At 43.8% G+C, this 19368-nt stretch overlaps 1 protein-coding gene across 1 annotated transcript in view; it reads right to left on the reverse strand.

Moving 5' to 3' along the window:
* Positions 1 to 19368, reverse strand: part of myo15b (myosin XVB) — a 97037-nt gene that overhangs the window by 10818 nt on the left and 66851 nt on the right. The window contains exons 34-38 of the mRNA XM_061664044.1: positions 17496 to 17626; positions 13625 to 13719; positions 13438 to 13515; positions 5553 to 5649; positions 4920 to 5068 (exon numbers count right to left, since the gene is read on the reverse strand). Coding sequence (XP_061520028.1) covers positions 4920 to 5068; positions 5553 to 5649; positions 13438 to 13515; positions 13625 to 13719; positions 17496 to 17626 — 550 coding nt within the window. The remainder of the gene's footprint in view (positions 1 to 4919; positions 5069 to 5552; positions 5650 to 13437; positions 13516 to 13624; positions 13720 to 17495; positions 17627 to 19368) is intronic.

Below are 19368 nucleotides of genomic sequence, written 5' to 3' on the forward strand. Positions count from 1 at the left end.
ATTAAATAAGGTATACATTCCAAGAACCACTGTTAACATACACAGAAACGACAATGACAATTTACGTAACAATAAGAACGTTAATTATTGCAACAACCACAACAAAAAATCCACATTGCGTTGTGGGAATCGCCCGGCTTGACATCACGTACGCTTGTTTTTGTTAGCATTAGATAGCGGGCCAATTGTGCGCTGTTTGGGCTTCCACTCTGGTTTAGTCAGTTTAGTTTAGTTCTCGAGAATCAGTCTTGTATTTCTTGTTTTATTCACTTTATTGACCCATCAGCAGACAGAGAGCATCTATTCAACAAGAGGCTACATTCTTCTTCGTGTCCTTTTCTTCTTCGTCCCCTTTTTGACGTAATATTTTTTATATCGTGTTCCAACTAAGAAACCACAATTGGATAAAATTGTGCCTATATAACAAGATGATAAACGTGTTCCTTTTTTAAAAAAAAAATATTGTCTTACGTGATTGATACATGAAATGCCAAGTTTAAATTGAAATCTATATTTGTGTTTGAAATGACCTTACTAGAAATGTTTGTAGATGAAAAAATGTTTCCTGCAATATGCGCTATGTGAATTTAAGAAAAAATAGGCGACCCGAGTGAGGATAAGCGGTACAGAAAATGGATGGATTTATCTAAAAGAGGAAACCAATTGGTCGTTCATCATTAAGTGGAATGTTTCATTTTCTCTTGTATATTCATAATTGCTCTTTAACAAAGCAAAAATATATTTTATCCTTATACTTGTTTATTCGATAGAATTGTCAGTAGAATACTCGATTAATTGCAGCACTACTGGATGCAAATTATTATTTGTGACATTTGGTCTGTTTCATGTCACTTCAGAAATAATGTGAGAAAAAGTAAGTCATAGCACAGCATTTTCACAGAATAACTGAAAACATACTATCGATCAGTTTTGAAGGCGCAAAAGAGTAAGGAAGGGGGTTCCTTACTCTTTTGCCTTGACGACTGGCTTTGAAGGTGCACAAATGTTGATCAGCCCTCTCGTTTTCCTATAAAGGTTTGAATGCACTTTGTTTATCAAATTTGTTTTGATAAATATTGTTTTTAAAATATATGAAATATATAAACACAGTATATAATGTCCATATTAATTCAAACAATTTTATTATTATCCTAAAATATATTTTATTTTGTTGTTAAAATGACTCAAAAGGACTCGAAAACCAAAGTGTAGGACTTTGCGACTTGAGTTTTGACTTCCATGTCTCAACTTGAGACTTGACTCAGGACTTGAGGGCAAAGGCTTGAGACTTTCTTGTGCCTTGCAAAGCAATGACTTGGCCCCACCTCTGCATTTCACAATCTCTGATTTTGGGATAAACGATTCAGGGCCAGCATTTGTAGCACCCCCTATATTTCGAGCTGAACATGCTTTGGAGAACATAAAGACAGTCGAGCTGGAAGTCCCATCCCTGATAACATGTTTTAGTTAAAGGCGGCCATGTTGTTCAACCAATGTTGCTCAATATTCAGTAAGAATTAGATCAGGGATCACTGAAGTCCATTTCAGAAGTCCGATGTTTTGTTCTTAGCCATTGTTTGGTGTTTTTAGCAGTGTTTTTGATCTTGTTCTTTCGGACACGTCCCACAGCTCGTGACCACAGGTGAGGGTAGAAACGTATATCGACCGGTAAATTGAGAGTCTGGCCTTTCGGCTTAGCTCCTTCTTCACCACAACAGACTGATACAAAGTCTGCATCACTGCAGATGCTGCACCGATCCGCCTGTCGATCTCCCATTTTATTCTTCCCTCATTCGTGAACAAGACCCCAAGATACTTGAACTCCTCAATTTGAGGTAAGATCTCATCCCCGACCTGGAGAGGGCACTCCACTCTTTTCCGACTGAGGACCCTGGCCTCGGATTTGGAGGTGCAGATTTTCATCCAGGCTGCTTCAAACCGCTCCAGCATGAGTTGAACATTGCAGTCTGAACCAACAGAACCCCATCATCTGCAAAAAGCAGAGATGCAATGCTGAGGTCACCATACTGGACCCGCTCAATGCCTCGGCTGTGCCTAGAAATTCTGCCCATAAAGGTTATGAACTGAACCGGTGACAAAGGCCAGTATTGGTGGAGGCCAACCCTCACTGGAAACCAATTTAACTTACTGCAGGCAATGCGGACCAAACTCTGACAACGGTCGTACAGGAACTGTGCTGATTTTCATCCCAACCGCTTCACACCCGGCTGCGAACTGCTCTAGTGAGAGTTGGAGATTACGGCTTGATAAAACGAACATAACCACATCATCTGCAAACAGTAACGATGCAATACTGATGCCACCAAACTGCCCCCTCTACGCCTCGGCTGCGCCTAGATATTCTGTCCATAAAAGTTATAAACAGAATCAGTGACAAAGGGCAGCCTTGGCGGAGTCCAACCCTCACTGGAAAGGAATCCGACTTACTGCCGGCAATGCGCACTAAACTCTGACACTGGTCGTACAAGGACTGAACAGTCCGTATCAGTGGGTTCGGTACCCTAGGCACCCTACACAGGACTCTCCGAGGGACACAGTCGAACGCCTTCTCCAAGTCTTCAAAACAGATGTAGACTGGTTTGGCGAACTCATATCCACCCTTGAGGACCCTACTGAGGGTGTAGAGCTAGTCCACTGTTCCACGGTCAGGATGAAAAACACACTGCTCCTCCTGAATCCGAGATTCAACATTCCGATGGACCCTCCTCTCCAGCACCCCAAGGGAGGCTGAGGAGTGTGAGCCCCCTGTAGTTGGAACACACCCTTCTTGAGGAGGTCTTCAAAGTATTCTCTCCACCGACTCACAACGTCTCGACTCAAGGTCAGCAGCGCCCCATCCCCACTATACACAATGTTGATGGTGCACTGCTTCCCCCTCCTGAGACGCCGGATGGTAGACCAGAATTTCCTCGAAGCCGTCAGGAAGTATTTCTCCATGGCCTCACTGAACTCCTTTGTGCCTCAGTGACCACCAAAGCTGCATTCCGCTGAGCCAGCTGGTACCCATCAGCTGCCACAGTAGACCCACAGGCCAAAAAGCTCCAAGAGGAGTCTTTCTTCAGCTTGACGGTATCCTTCACCGCCGGTGTCCACCAACGGGTACAGGGGTTGCCGCCACGACAGGCACCGACCACCTTACGGTCACGGCTCTGGTCGGCCGCCTCAGCAATAGAGGCGCCGAACATGGTCCACTCGGACTTAATGTCCCCCACCTCCCCTGGAATGTGGGTGAAGTTCTGCCGGAGGTGGAATTGAAACTCTTTCTTGCAGGGGATTCTGCCAGATGTTCCCAGCAGACCCTCACAATACGTTTGGGCCTGCCAAGTCGGACCAGCATCTTCCCCCACCATTGGTGCCAACACAACACCAGGTGGTGATCAGTTGACAGCTCAGCCCCTCTCTTCACCCGACTGTCCAAGACATGCGGCCGCAAGTCCAATGACACGACCAAAAAGTCGATAATTTAACTGCGGCCTCGGGTGTCCTGGTGCCAAGTGCACATATGAACACCGTTATGCTTGAACATGGTGTTCCTTATGGACAATCCGTGATGAGCATAGAACTCCAATAACAGAACACCACTCGGGTTCTGATCGGGGTGGAGGGGGGGGCGTTCCTCCAAATCACGCCCTTCCAGGTCTCACTGTCATTGCCCACGTGAGCATCGAAGTCCCCCACCAGAACGATGGAGTCCCCAGCGGGAGCCCTCTCCAGCACCCCCTCCAAGGACTCCAAAAAGGGTGGGTACTCTGAACTGCCTTTTGGTGCATAGAAGGAGGACCCGTCCCCCCACCCAGAGGGTGAGGGAGGCTACCCTCTCGTCCACCATGGTGAACCCCAATGTACAGGCGCTGAGCCGGGGGGCAATAAGTATATCCACACCTGCTCGGCGCCTCTCACCGTGGGCAACTCCAGAGTGGAAGTGAGTCCAATCCCTCTCAAGAGGACTGGTACCAAAGCCCAACCTGTTTGTGGAGGCGACTATATCGAGTTGGAACTTCTCAACTTTGCACACCAGCTCTGGCTCCTTCCCTGCCAGAGAGGTGAAGTTCCACGTCCCTAGAGCCAGCTTCTGTAGCTGGGGATCGGCTCGCCAAGGTCCCTGCCTTCGGCCACTGTCCAGCTCACATTGTACCCAACCCCTATGGCCCCTCCCACAGGTGGTGAGCCCATGGGAAGGGGGACCCACGTTACCCTTTCGGGCCCCCATGGGTGGAGGCCCAGCCACCAGGCGCTCGCTTTCGAGCCCCACCTCCATGCCTGGCTCCAGAGGGGGGCCCCGGTGCATCCGGGCGGGGGAAAATGAGATCCAATATTTTTCATCATCCTAAGGGGTTCTTGAGCTGTACTTTGTCTGGTCCCTCACCTAGGACCTCTTTGCCATGGGTTATCCTGCTAGGGGCATAAAGCCAGACAACTTAGCTCCTCGGTTCATTGGGGGACACAAACCCCTCGACCACAATAAGGTGATGGCACAAGGAGATCGATCTATCTGTCTGTCTGTCCGTCCGTCCGTCTGTCTGTCCACTCACACATATGGATACATTTTGCGTACCGCTCATCCTCACTAAGGTCACGGGCGTGCTAGAGTCTATTCTAGCTAACTTTGGGCGCGAGGCAGGGTACACCCTGAACTGGTCACCAGCCAATCGCTGGGTACACATAGAGAAACAACCATTCGCACTCACATTCAGACCTACAGGCAATTTAGAGTCTTCAATTAACCCACCATGCATGTTTTGGGAATGTGTGAGGAACCCATAGAAAACCCATTCAAGCACGGGGAGAATATATAAACTCCACCGGGTCCCTCAGTCGTCCACCGTGCTGATATATATATCAGCTGATATGTATATCAGGACGGTGGGGAGGGAAGGAGACAGGAAGTAGTAACTTACCTGTTGGTAGTGAAAATCCACATATAAATCATTGTTGAAACACAGAGGGTTTCGCCACATCACTCTTCTTAATGACAAGAAAATGGAGCCATCATCCAGCAAAAAGTCCATCAGGTACTCATTGGAATGAATATGGCGCACCACTCCATCTGAAATTAAGCAGTTCACTCATTTATTCAATAACAGTAACATTTTCACCAGTTTTATAACTGCCTTTATAGATGCCAAAGAGTTAAAAAAAAAAAAAAAAAAAAAAAAGAAATGCCCCCAACACCACATTCACTAATTGAGTCACTTACATAAACACTTTCCCCTGGGATCAATCAAGTATTATGATTCAAGTGAACTCAAATACAAGTATGTAAAGGTCCAGCAAGATAAAAAAAACATGGCTATTATTCATCACAACTTCTTTGTGGGATAGTTGCCCTAATTGTCTATGATTCAATGTCTAATCATCACTGAACTGATGACTTTCTTTCTGTGAGGCAGCAGAGGTCAGTTATTCCTGATACACATTTTTTTGTCAGGCAGTCTGTTCATGCAGAGTAGAGCCTGTATGTAATTGGCAGGCAGTATGAATGATAAACAGTAGCATGCCAAAGGAAAATGTCAAGTACGTCTCAATTGTACCTTGCTGTCTTTTGGCGAAGATAGAGAATTCTCGCATTTCGGAGAGATTTGAGATACTCATTTCTTTGCAGAAATTGTTTACCACATCAGCAGCAATCTTGAGGAGGACAAACAATATAAATAAGTGCTGTTAGTTCAAAAATAGATGCTTTTCTTCACAGACTCATGAAACTAGAACTGTGTGGTCATGGACGATTACAGTGTGTGTCCCACCAAACATACTCCATTTTTTTAGGACATACAGTACTGTGTGTTCAACAGCATACATATTTTTGCAGTCATCAGTGGATGGCGTACTTGTACAATGAAAGTTTTTTTACGATTGTAGTGACTCTGACCCAGTTTCCAGAACCCACCCCCACCTTGATAAACTGCATTCTTCCAAGCGGCCCTCTATGAGACTACCACAAGAAGATGCCTACTGGACCCTAAATTAATTAGCAGGTCCCCTAAAAAATATTGGTTTGCAGTCATCAAGAGTCCTTTTCTTCGTTTGAACTGGCAGCATCAAAAAGGGATGTATCGACAAATGTGCGCACAAGGCAACACCCACTGACGTTGAGAGGAACTGCAACGCCGAGCCGTGGACTCTCATTGGATGTTTAACCAAAGGAAAACTTCTGTTTTGATATTTTACAAACTCTGCCAAATTATTCCAAATGTATGATTTCTGTCTCAGTGTGTCAACTTTACAAGCGCAGCCGTGAGATTTCGAAAACTATTTGTTTTGATTTGACTCCAAGCAGCTTGAAATGTGATTTGAACCATAAGCAGTTGATTTGCCAAGACTAAAGTAAACAGTCACTCTACATGCTTGACATGTGAGTGAAGAGTACAAAGTTTGGGTTATTTTATATTAATATATGATTTTTAAACACATTTTATGGGTCAAAATTATACACTAGATTCAAGCTGATGGGTGTGGTCTTCTCCAGGTTTCGCCGTCCCTCTTGATTTTTAACGATTAAACCGTAAATCGGACTAACCCGGAAGTGAACGCAGGCGTTTACCTTCCTTCGTATCTTTTCCAAATTAATTACATTTTCATTTCAACCAATATAACGCTACACCATATTACAAGCCGCGTTGAGATCCAAAAAGACCAGAATTGACACCTTTCGCGAGTCAGTATTCAACCTTATATCATTTAGTACTTTTATGAGCACTGATTCAGTACTGTGATGAGTTTGGAAACCTGATTGAAATTTGTCAAAAAGTCAATTAATGTTCAAGAAATTGCTGAGTTGATCAAAACTAACTTTCTTGACAATCTTGGGTATGAAGGGGAGATTTGAGATGGGTCTATGGCTTGCTAACATGGAAGCGTCTCGTTCCATGGCAGCCACTTTAAGAGCTTTAGGAAACTCGCCTGACTGAAGTGAGCAAATAATTATTTGCTGCAAATCAGTTAACACAGACTTCCCAATCGTTTTGAGCATGTCAGAGTTTTTCCTGGGTGCCTTCAGACAGAGCATCATTGTATCATTTTGCTGATTTGTGCTGATATGTAAGCCACAAAAAATTCATTGGATTTATCTGCTGTGAGGACTTCTGGCGCTATGTGATAAGGGGGGTTTGTGAGCTTTTCAACAACAGAAAACAGAGAGTGATTATTATTGAGGTTCTTACTGATGATTTCAGAAGTGTTGCTGTCTAGCCCTGGCCAACTCATGGTTAAAATTTCAAAGACTGTCTGTTGAGGTCATACTCAAGTTGGAGTTTAGTTTTTCCCCACTTACGTTCTGTTTTCCTACACTTTGATTTAGAGGTTTTTACCATCATAGTGATCCTCCACTGTGTTTTAGGTAGCCTTTAGATTGTCTTAGCTTTAATAGGGGCGACAGCAAATTGATATTTGAGATTTTCCAGGTGAATTTATCCAAAAGGTAATCAACTGTCTCAGCATTCACAGTTTGTGACACAGCTATGGTGCCCATAAACGTAGTGGTGGTACTCTTATTTATGTACCTTTTCTTAACAGACAGGATGTCTGAACTTTTGGAAGAATCTGTAATCCAATAAACACAAATATGGTCACAAATAGCCATATCCTTGCTGTCAACTGATACAATTTCAACATCCTTAGAGATGACCAGGTCTAAGATGTGACCTTGAGTGTGGGTTGGACTCTTTATATGTTGAGCGAGGTCAAATGTGTCCAGTATAGCAGAGAATTCCTTAGCATGTTTTTTGTTTTTGTACCCATTATGACAAAATAGTTGAAGTCAGTACAAATAACTGACAGCAGTTCTGTAAAAACACTCCATAAATTTTCCATTGTATCTTGGAGGTCTATAAATTATTAAAACAATAACCTTTGGATCACCTTTTACTAAAAAAAATGATATTCAATACAATCAAAATCACCCAGTATAATTTCTTTACACTGAAATAATGACAGCGGCAGGACCGGGATTTGAACCCCGGTCCTGAGAACTGTGAGGCGGATGTGCTAAACAGTCGACCACCGTGCCACCTTATTTTTAATCAACTCAGCAATTTCTTTAACTTAAATGGACTTTTTGACAAATTTCAATCAGGGTTCCGAACTCATCACAGTACAGAATCTGCTCTTATCAAAGTGCTAAATTATATAAGGTTGAATACTGACTCGGGAAAGGTGTCAGCTCTGGTCTTGTTGGACCTCAGTGCGGCTTTTGATACGGTAGATCATAATATACTGCTGAACAGGTTGGAAACGTGAGTAGGACTAAATGGATCAGTCCTTAAATGGTTCAGGTCCTACCTGGAGGAAATATGTTATTTTGTAACAATTGGAAGTGTTCAATCTCATCGAATGGCAATGACCTATGGGGTCCCCCAAGGGTCAGTTCCTGGACCCCTCCTGTTCAGCCTTTATATGCTACCGTTGGGTCAAATTCTTCAGAACTTTAATTTTGACTATCATAGCTATGCAGATGACACTCAGTTATATCTCGCAGTGTCTCCAGACGACTACAGTTCAATTGAGGTTTTGTGTCACTCTCAAACAGATAAATATCCGGATGAGCCAAAATTTTCTTCAATTAAACCACAACAAAACTGAGATAATTGTTTTTGGCAATAAAGAAAAGAGAATTGCTGTTAGTAAATACACCTAGTCACTCTCTTTAAAAAACAAAGCCCAAGTCCGAAACCTTGGTGTTCTGATAGATTCCGACCTGACTTTCAACAGTCATGTCAAGTCAATTACTAAAACTGCCTTTTACCATCGGAAGAACATATCCAGAGTGAAGGCTTGCATGTGTCAAGCAGACGAGGAGAAGCTCATCCATGCTTTTATCGGAAGTAGACTTGACTATTGTAATGGTCTTCTGACTGGGCTCTCTAAAAAGAGCATTAAACAGCTGCAGCTCATTCAGAATGCTGCAGTTCAGGTTCTGACTAGAACAAAGAAGTCAGAGCATATTACTCCAATTCTAAAGTCTTTACAGTGGGTTCCAGTCAGCTTTAGAATAGATTTTAATGTTCTGCTACTGGTCTATAAATCCCTAAACGGTTTAAGTCCTGAATACATGAATGAAATGCTAATGGAATATAAACCCATTAGGGTCTGAGATCGACAGACTCAGGTCAAATTGTGGAGCACAGAGTCCAAAGCAAAGATGGTGAAGCAGCATTTAGCTATTATACTGCACACAAATGGAATAAGTTGCCAACAGGAGTGACATCAGCCCCAAGTGTGCATGTTTTTAAGTCCAGGTTAAAAACTTAAAAAAAAAAAATTATTATTATTTTCCCATGCTTTAGAGGATTTTCTATTCAGGCTCCAGTACTTTGATATTACAGCTGCTACCTCAGTACAAATGTTTAAATCCCTACTTAAAGCACATTCACAACGTTTTATCATTTTCACCCAAGCCACAACTAGAGGTGATGACAAAATGCTGATTAAATCATTCAGCTCCTCTAACATCTTGCTGTATTTGTCAGTATCTTATTTTTTAATATTTAGTGAATGCCCTATTAATTTCCCGCGTTGGCCCAGTTGGTGGTGCACTGCAAATGACGGCACGGAAATGACAGCAGGGAACTGACCCATGTCCTTCAAAACATAGTAAAAATGTTGTAGAATCATATATAAGGGGCATAGCATGCATTGCTTATATCATATTGAAGCGACGGCTCTGTTCTTTTGTTGTAATGCAGAATTTGAGCTTAGGGGTTGAGGGGGGGGGGGCCAAAAGTTACATACCATAGCTTTAAGACTGTTTTCCCATTCTTTCGCGTTTAGTTAAAGTACATGTTGGCCTGTTTTACTGCCGCTTGTCCTATGTCCTCCCCCCTCGTCTCCTGCTCGGAGAGAGGGCCAGGTGATGCTGACTGAATCTCAGGCTGTTACTGTGTTTGGGTTCTGCATCGACCAAACCGACAAGATATGAGGTGGACCACTTCCCCCGGAGTCATTGCAATGGAGGATTCTGCTCCCACCAAACCAAGCCAGGTACTGAGGCAGAACCACTGAAGCCATCTACACTGTGGTGCCTTTTCTCTTTAAATCTCTCATGCCATTTTATTTAACATTGTACAGCAGCAGACTATGTGATAAATGTTGCCCACTCGACATCCATTGCATCCTGGTCATCCTGGAAGGGGGATCCCCCCCATCTGCTGTCCCTTCTAAAGGTTTATTTTTTTCCCCAAATGTGGTGTGGAGGTTTTCCTTGACTGATTGGGGGGTTTAGATTAGGGATTGTCATCAAACATTCTGTGGGCCTGTGAAGCCCTTTGAGACTCTTTTTTGATTAAGGGCTGTACAAATAAATGACGACTTAAAGATTTTAGGACTCCTGCAAAGCACAGTGAAAGTCATTATCCTGAAATGCAGAAAACATGGAACAGTGGTGAACCTTCCCAGGAGTGGCCAGCCAGCAAAAGTACAGCTACGACTCATCCAGGAACCCAGGACAACGTTTAAAGAACTGCAGGCGTCCCTCGCTTCAGTTAAGGTCAATGTTAATGACTCAACAATAAGGAAGAGACTGGGCAAAAATGGCATCTATCTGATTATTGACCTTGCCTCTTTGCCTCACGTTTTTTGGATACTATTGCCTTTTCGGATTGTCTCCCTGTGTACCGACCTTAATTAAATTAGTTAATTAAACCTCTCTTTTTGAAACTGTCCATTTGAATTGGAGTCGTGCATTTTGGGTCCTGTCCTTCGTTCCGTTCATGACAGAACGAACTGGCCATAACATAGACCTAGCAGACTCAGACCCGGTACGCAAAGCCCTTCAAGCGCAGGGTCAACGCATCTCGAAGCAGGATGAGCAGCTTGCTGCCCTCCACCTTCATCTAAAGGAACTGTCAGAGCATCAGGACACTATGAGACAGGTGGCCTCGCAGTTTGAAATTCTAATGAATATTGTTCAGAACAAGAAACCAGCTGGCACAGCACCCGATGCCACCACTGTACCACCGTTTCCATGTGAAGCAGACACCATGTCGCCACCTGCCACCTCCGCTGCTGTCTGCCCACAGCTCTCTCGACCGGAGAGGTTCTCTGGAGATTCTGGGAATATTAAGCCGTTCATCACTCAGTGCGAACGCCACTTTGAGCTGCAGGCAGCTGCCTTCCCCACCGAGCGGCCAAAGATCGCTTTTGTCATTTCCCACCTGACTGGTCGTGCGGAGGCATGGGCTACTGCTGAATGGAGCCGCAATTCCGCCGCGTGTCATTCTTGGGCTTCTTTCTTAAGACTACGGAGCAAGTTTTTCAGTATTCCACACCAGATCGTGAGGCAGCTCGCTCCCTTGTCACCTTACAACAAGGCAAGCGCAGGGTGTCAGATTACGCAATTGAGTTTCGCATTCTAGCAGCTGAGAGTCAGTGGAACAACAGAGCACTACTCGATCAATTTTTTCAAGGACTATCCCCTGCCATCAAAGATCATTTGGTCCCACGAGACCTGCCGAACGACTTGGACACTCATCGCTCTCGCCATAAAGATCGACAAAAGGCTTTTGGATCGCAAGCTGGACGGAGATCGGCGGAAGGATGCACCACCGCGCACTTGGAGGACGAGCCTCGGTGACCAGCCAAACCAAGGCAGATCCCCTGTTGCCAGTCTCAATCCACTGGCTAGGGTCACCACGGATGAACCGATGCAACTGAGCAGGTTCCGTCTCTCCCCTGAGGAACATCAACGCCGGCTGAGGGAAGGCCACCTGTGCCTTGTTTAGTCCTGTAGTGATGTGGCGCGCCGATGCTGCAAGTGTGGATACACTGGAAGCTGTAGCTGATAACCTGCGCACAGGCGGCTCAGGTCATAAGGTCGGTCTTCTCTGACTCGGAGCAGCAGGAGATTCAGCAGCCGCCTTCGATGCTTGTTCCTCTCACCTCGATGTTCATTTCAGACAACTGAGATGCTCTTCCATATGGCACCGTGACAGCATCCAGGCGTGAGGAGCCAGGAACGTTGCAATCAAGAGACATAAGATCCACCCACAGTTTTCAAATTGACTCATTCACGCTAAGCATGGCAGAAAGAAGAAGACGCAGAACACCCCTAGCCTCACATTCCATCTTTTTACCCTACACACTACTAAAATGAATGGCTATATTATGGCAGCTCTGACACCCAAGCCTATTTCGATGTTTCACGAGTGTAAAAAAAAGAAACTTAATTTAAGACAATTTCTTGTAGTAAAATTGTCTTGAATGTATGTTATTTTATGTTTAATTCATTATTGTTTTAATTATTAAATATGTGAAGTTGCAAATCCCTGCTCTTCTTTTTTTTTCTATTTGACGTTCATGCTCTTATTAAGAAAATAATAAATCAGAAGTTACTCACCACTTACTCAGCACTAGATTATTTTTTTATTGAGTACATATTTACTCTTAAGGCCTTTTCACACTGCAATCTGTTTTCTTGGTGCATGGCGCATATTGCCAATGTTTGGAAGTTTCTGCTTAGCGGCCTACCAGAAAGTAGCATGGATGCTTTTCCCGCAGGTTTGTCTCTGGCTATTAGCACTCTGAAATCACTCTGCCAACCCTTTTCCTATTAAATGCCCCGTGTGACGTCACAGCGACGCCGCTGTCGAGTTGAAAATATTTCAGCTCGAGGCATGCTGCAACGTGACATAGTGTGGTCTTTGCGCCCTCACAGCACATACACAATGAATGGGTCTGTTGACGGCGCGCAGCGCCCTGCAAAGTGCAGTGTGAATAAGTTTACTTTTTAAATTGTTTGGAGGGCTACTTTTTACTTTTGAGTCGTATTTTTCTAAAATTATAGTACTCCTACTTGAGTGCAATTTTTGGCTACCCACTGCTTACAAATTTGGAAAACTCTAACCAAAGATTTCATTATTAATCGTAAAATGTTGGTACAATGCACAATGAAGTAAATATTCTGTAAATGGTTTAGTATATAATATAATACCATCACCCTCATATAGTAGGGTTCAAATTTGGAAGTGATGTCAAAAATCCTTAAAGTATGACTCATGGAAATGATACATGAACTGCACTTATATCGCGCTTTATCTGCAGTATCACAGTGCCCAAAGCGCTTTACAAAGCCTCACATTCACACACACATTCATACACTAATGGGAGGCTGCTGCCGTGCAAGGCACTGCAAGGCCCACTGGGAGCAAAAGAATTAACCAGATATTACCAATTTTTTTTTTTTTTTTTTTTGGCATGACATTTTGAGACATTTACATGTGTATTCTCATAATAGATGTGCCTATTGGATTTTGTTGTTTGGTCAAGCTGGCTCTTTTTATTTGTAGTTTGAGGGATCAAAATACTCTTTTTGGCCATTTTGAGTTACTGAAGTACTGTACTGTTATAAACACAGACAACGTGACCATACCTCAAATGAAACTATTACTACACTATCATCCTTCGGTGGGAGAGAGCAATACCTACAATGAAGCTATGTATCTTGATAGGGAATTCCACCTGTCCTGGCAGCTGGATGGAAATGAGTTGTGAGGATTTGCCAGCCTGAAGAAATGAAAGACGTAAAATTACAGATTCAAACAATGCTAGAGTAGTACGTTTTCCCACCTTTTTGAGCAATTTCTGTACTGTATAAGACAATAGCTTAACTTGCCAGGATGGACTCCAGCTCAATATGTGAAGGGATGTTACGGCGACCACCAAAACTGAGGGATCGCTGAAGGTTATCCTGACACACAGATGCCAGCTCTGAGGGTACATAAAATTGTGGGAATCAAAAGAGACATGACATTTCATTATTTTAATCATTTATCATAAACATACTCGAATCAGTAAATTTGAACATAAAAATTTCAAAATTACTGCCATTTACAATATTGACGTTGAAGACGTCTGTAATGTTTTACCACTTTCAGACTACACATCTGCATTAAAGAAGACATATAATGCATGTTTTTAATAATTTACTGTAAAACAGTTCCCAGGTGTCTTAATAATATCTTTGTGACGTTTCATTTATATTTTTGGTTGCTTGATAAGCCAAATATGACGCCACATCCAACCACACAATTCGGTGATTAACAATCCTGTTATGTTTGTTTCTTTGTTACATCAAAAATGTTCATGGGTCAATGTAACACATTGCACTTTAAAAAAAGTTTAAAATCAATGAGTTTTATAATAACTAATAATAAAAAAATTACTGAGGAAAAAAAAAGTATGCACATTAGACATTTTAGCCTCTTGTCACTGCCGGATCAATATATTTACTACAACATTTATAACCTATATAACCTAACCCATTTATGCTGTATACTGTATAATACTTGTATAATAACAAGAAGAACACAACAAGACCATTCTGAAATTTTTACAATATTATCTCTGAGTTTTAAACATCAAAATGGGTCAATATGACCCACGACCTAACGGGGGGTGGGGGGGTTACATTTTTACCTGCGCTGATAGATGGATTGAGTTGGTCAGGAAAAGCAAGTTTTTATTATTATACAATATGGGCCCTATTCTCCCATGTGTGCTACAGGGAAAGGTTCGCTGTTGCGCACTTTTCTGGCTGTGCAGATGCTCCTGTCCACCTAAGTCTGTAATTTATGCACCTTCATGCCAGATACACACTCAAAGGTGTGTAAGATGTAGTAAGTCAAGCACTCTGTCAAGGTGTATCATCGTATTGCACTTGAAGTTTGGCTGCAATTACAACGTACGCCACACGTACTAATAATATTGTAAAAGAAACTTCCAGAACGCTATTGGAGTGACTCTGACCCAGTTGCCAAGTTGCTTCCCGTCAAATATTGATTCCCGTCTTCAAAAGACTCCTTTCCTTCTTTTGAAGATAGCGACCAAAAGATTGCGGGGCCCTCTCTCCAAGAAGACCAAGCTGGGATAGATCGACAGCGCAAGGCAAATATAGCAATGAACTATTTTCTTAATATTCAAACATGCACGCAAGGCGCCGCCGAACGCCCAATAGGAACAAATGCTGGGATACGGGCATCACCCACTGGTGTTTGAGGGTACTGCAACCCGTGGACTTCCATTCGGGGTTGTCTTTAACTGAAGATAAAATGTCAGTTTTGATACTTCACGAACTCTGCAGAAATATTCCAAATGTATGCCTTGATGTCTGTGTCAGTGTGATAACTTGACAAGTGCAGCTGTGAGATTTTGAGAACAGTTGGTATTGATGTGAAGCCAAACAGCATGAAATGTGACTGAACCATAAGCAGTTGATTTGGCAAGACTAAAGTTTAAACAGTCATACTATATGATTGATCGATGAGTAAGAGTACAAAGTTGTGAGTATTTTATATTAAGATATGATTTTTACACCACTTTTATGGCTTAACGATGGGTGTGGTCTTAGGTTTCCTCCGTCCTCTTGGACACGGCTCCTGGGTATTTAACATGTGGCTCCTGCCTTTTCTCACTCTTGTTTTTATTCCTCTTGTGTCCTGTTCCTCTGCCGTCCGGGCTGGATAATCTCGCCAGCCACGGGGTGGCCTCAGCCAACCCCCTTCCTTTTCCGTGTCCTCCGGCGTCACCACGTGCACGAGCGCCTGCCGCAACCAAGTCGGCGGCACTTTCGATCGACGAAGCCGGCCATGCGGCTTCAGTCACTTTCCCTAGATGCGATCGGTAGGGGGAGCCTCAGCATGCAACTACTGGCATCCTGTACCAGTCACACATGAACATGATTTGCAAATCATTGTATTCTGTTCTTATATATGTTTAACACAATGTCCCAACTTCATTGGAATAGGGGTTGTATTTTCTTCCTGTAGTTAGACTCTGTTTCCCTATAGATCCCTTGTAGATGTCATTAAATATTCTATAAAATTCCACTCCTTGTTGTGTTTTGTGTTTTTTGCGTTTAATAATGAACCCTCTGTAATCTAGGACTTGTATTTCATAAAATGTAGCAACCTTCAAATTATGAGACAGAGGTTTTTTCGTCACTTTTTTTCACACCTAAAAAGAGATGTGGTGCCCCTTTTCGAGATAAAATAGTCTGATTTTAACGTTAAAACGTAAATCGGACTAACCCGGAATTGAACGCAAGCGTTCAACTTCGACAAATTCATTTCTCATATAAATTGTCTCTTTATGCCAGTGAGATAAAGTGACAGACAGAACAAATAAATGCTCTTCTATGAGATGGCAGGAAGTACATATAGTAATTAATGTATCTACTTTTTGTGACATTTTAGTTTGTTGGTGTGCTGTGAGATTTTTCAAATGTAAAATATGTGCCTTGGCTCCATAAAGGTTGGAAATCACTCATTTAAATGACATTCACAAGTCAGAGGAAAAGTACATTTATGTGGGGGGTTTGGCGCAAAGGGTAAGTGTACGCCCTGCAAACTGGCCAAGACACTTAACCTACATTGCCCTTGAATGAATTTGGTAGGAGGTTTGATGGTCGTTGGAGGGGCCATAGGTGCAGAATGGCAGCTTCCATCAGACTGTCACAGGGCAGCTTTGGCTATACAAGTATCTTACCACCTTTAGGGTATAAACATGTAATGAATGAATTGTGCATCCAATTGTAAAGCGCTTTGAGCTCCTTAAAAAAAGTGCTATATAAGTGTAATGCATAATGCATTCATTATGTTTAAGGATTTCCACTCAGCCAACAATGTCAATGACTCACACCTCCACATTCATTCCCAATTTACACGCAGTCTGGATGAGAGATTACACATGGATGAAAATTGCAGGCCCTAAAAAAGGATTTAGACCCCTACCTCACTGGCAGAGACGTCACCGAAAATGCTGAGGCTGATCAGTTGTGGTGATTCTGAGACCTGGAAGACCAAAATATTGCTCGTGCTCTCACCAAGACAATGTCTGGGAGAGGTCGCCAGACAAGGTGACAACCAATTCACTTGTATATTATGTGTGTGTGTGTGTGTGTGATTTTGAAAAAGTTTATATTGATCGGTTCCCTATAAAGAGGAGACCGGTTTCCCTGTGTAATTTATTAATGCATGCTTAATAACAGCTCTCAATACAGATGAAACCATTTTAACTTCTAAAGTACAGGCTTAATCTCAGATCTCTTTCAACTCTCAAATGGCGACATCACCAAAGTTTCATTGGCAGCCGTCCGTGCTCACCAGAGACGAAAACATTTAATGTCCATAAAATCCTAAATATCAGGGCGATATTTCTGATATTTACAGAGGTTGAAGTGGTCACATAAAATTTGGTGATGATTGATTGCAGTTTTGTGACATTAAGCTACGATAAACTTTTTCTCTTTAGTGAGCGTGAATAGGACTCTAAAAGATCTCCAATTAAATTGAACATGTTATCTTTCACCACGACTCCCTGGGAACTCCAGGAGACGTCGAGGAGATGTGTCTGCAACCAGCGGTGACTCGAGACGCCATCTGGTCGCCAACTAGCCTCCAGGCCAGTGAGCTAGGGGTCTTAGGCACGAATGGGAGAATATAAAAAGCAAAAGTGATGTCATATGACATAAATGAAAACTGTTGTACCTCGGTAAAGGTTTTTTTGGTCCGTTACGATGTCATGGAGGTGGCGTGTAACATAGGGCTTTAGATGACTAGAACAGGGGAAGAACCCAGCAATCAGGTTGAATAGACGCCAGCCTAGATTGCAGCTGGATCTGTGTAGATGCACATAAACAGGAGTTGTTTTTTTCACAATTGAAAAGGTGTTAAATAAATGTTGTCTGGCATTCTGTCAATACACAAATTATCAACAATTACAGCCCATTTATAATCCACTTCTCAAGCTAGTTGAAATCACTCGTTTTTTTTCGAAGTACGGTGACTCAGTGTTGTCAATTTAGCGACTTTTTCGCTCTGTTTAGCAACCTAAATGTAGTGACCCCCTCCTGGAGCTGGCACCTTATCGTGGTGGAGGGGTTTGTGCGTCTCAATGATCCTCGGAGCTAAGTTGTCTGGGGCTTCACACCCTTGGTAGGGTCACCCATGGCAAACAGGTCCTAGGTGAGGGACCAGGCAAAGCACGGCTCCAAAAACCCCTATGACGAATAAAATTAATGGATTTAGGTTTCCCTTGAGGTGGGGCTCAAAGGCAAGCGCTGGGCACAGCCTGAAAGGGTAACATGGGTCCCCCTTCCCATGGGCTCATCACCTGTGGCAGGGGCCATAGGGGTTGAGTGCAGTGTGAGCTGGGCGGTGGCCGAAGGCAGAGACCTTGGTGATCTGATCGCCGGCTACAGATGCTAGCTCTCGGGACGTGGAATATTATCTCTCTGGCAGGGAACTGGTGTGTGAGGTCAAGAAGTTCCGACTAGATATAGTAATATATATATATATATATATATATATATATATATATATATATATACTTGCCTCCACACACGGCTTGGGCTCAGATACCAGTCCTCTTGAGAGGGGTTGGACTATCTTCCACTCTGGAGTTGCCCACGGTAAGAGGCGCAGAGCAGGTGTGGGTATACTTATTGTCCCTCCGGCTCACCGCCTGTACGTTGGGGCTCACCCTGGTGGACGAGAGGGTAGCCTCGCGCCACCTTCGGGTGGGGGGGACGGGTCCTGACTCTTGTCTGTGCCTATGCACCTAACAGCAGTTCAGAATACCCACCCTTTGTGGAGTCCTTGGATGGGGTGCTGGAGAGCGCTCCCTCTGGGGACTCCATCATTCTGCTGGGGGACTTCAATGCTCACATGGGCAATGACAGTGAGACCTGGAAGGGCGTGATTGGGAGGAACAGCCCCCGATCAGAACCCGAGCGGTGTTCTGTTATTGGACTTCTGTGCTCATCACGGATTGTCCATAACTAACACCATGTTCAAGGGTGTCCACACGTACACTTGGCACCAGGACACCCTAGGTCGCAGTTCGATATCATCGGACTTGCGGCCGCATGTCTTGGACACTCGAGTGAAGAGGGGCAGAGTTGTCAACTGATCACCACCTGGTGGTGAGTAGTCTCCAATGGTGGGAGAAGATGCCGGTCCGACCTGGAAGGCCCAAACGCATTGTGAGGGTCTTCTTGGCAAAATCCTCTGTCAGAAGGAGTTTCAACTCCCACCTCCGACAGAACTTTGGTCATGTTCCGGGAGAGGCGGGGGACATTGAGTCCGAGTGGACCATGTTTCGCGCCTCCATTGCCGAGACAGCCGACTGGAGCGGTGGCCATAAGGTGGTCGATGCCTGTCGTCGGTGCCTGTCGTGGCGTTTATCTGTTGGTGGACACCAACGGTGAGGGATGCCGTCAAGCTGAATCGTATCGGGCCTTCTTGGCCTGTGGGACTCCTGAGGCAGCTAGTGGGTACCGGCTGGCCAAGCGGAATGCAGCTTTGTTGGTTGCTGAAGCAAAAACTCGGGTGTGGGAGGAGTTCTGTGAGGCCAAAGAGT

The sequence above is a fragment of the Phycodurus eques genome, chromosome 19, assembly GCF_024500275.1.
Source record: "Phycodurus eques isolate BA_2022a chromosome 19, UOR_Pequ_1.1, whole genome shotgun sequence".
Taxonomy (NCBI): Eukaryota; Metazoa; Chordata; class Actinopteri; order Syngnathiformes; family Syngnathidae; genus Phycodurus; species Phycodurus eques.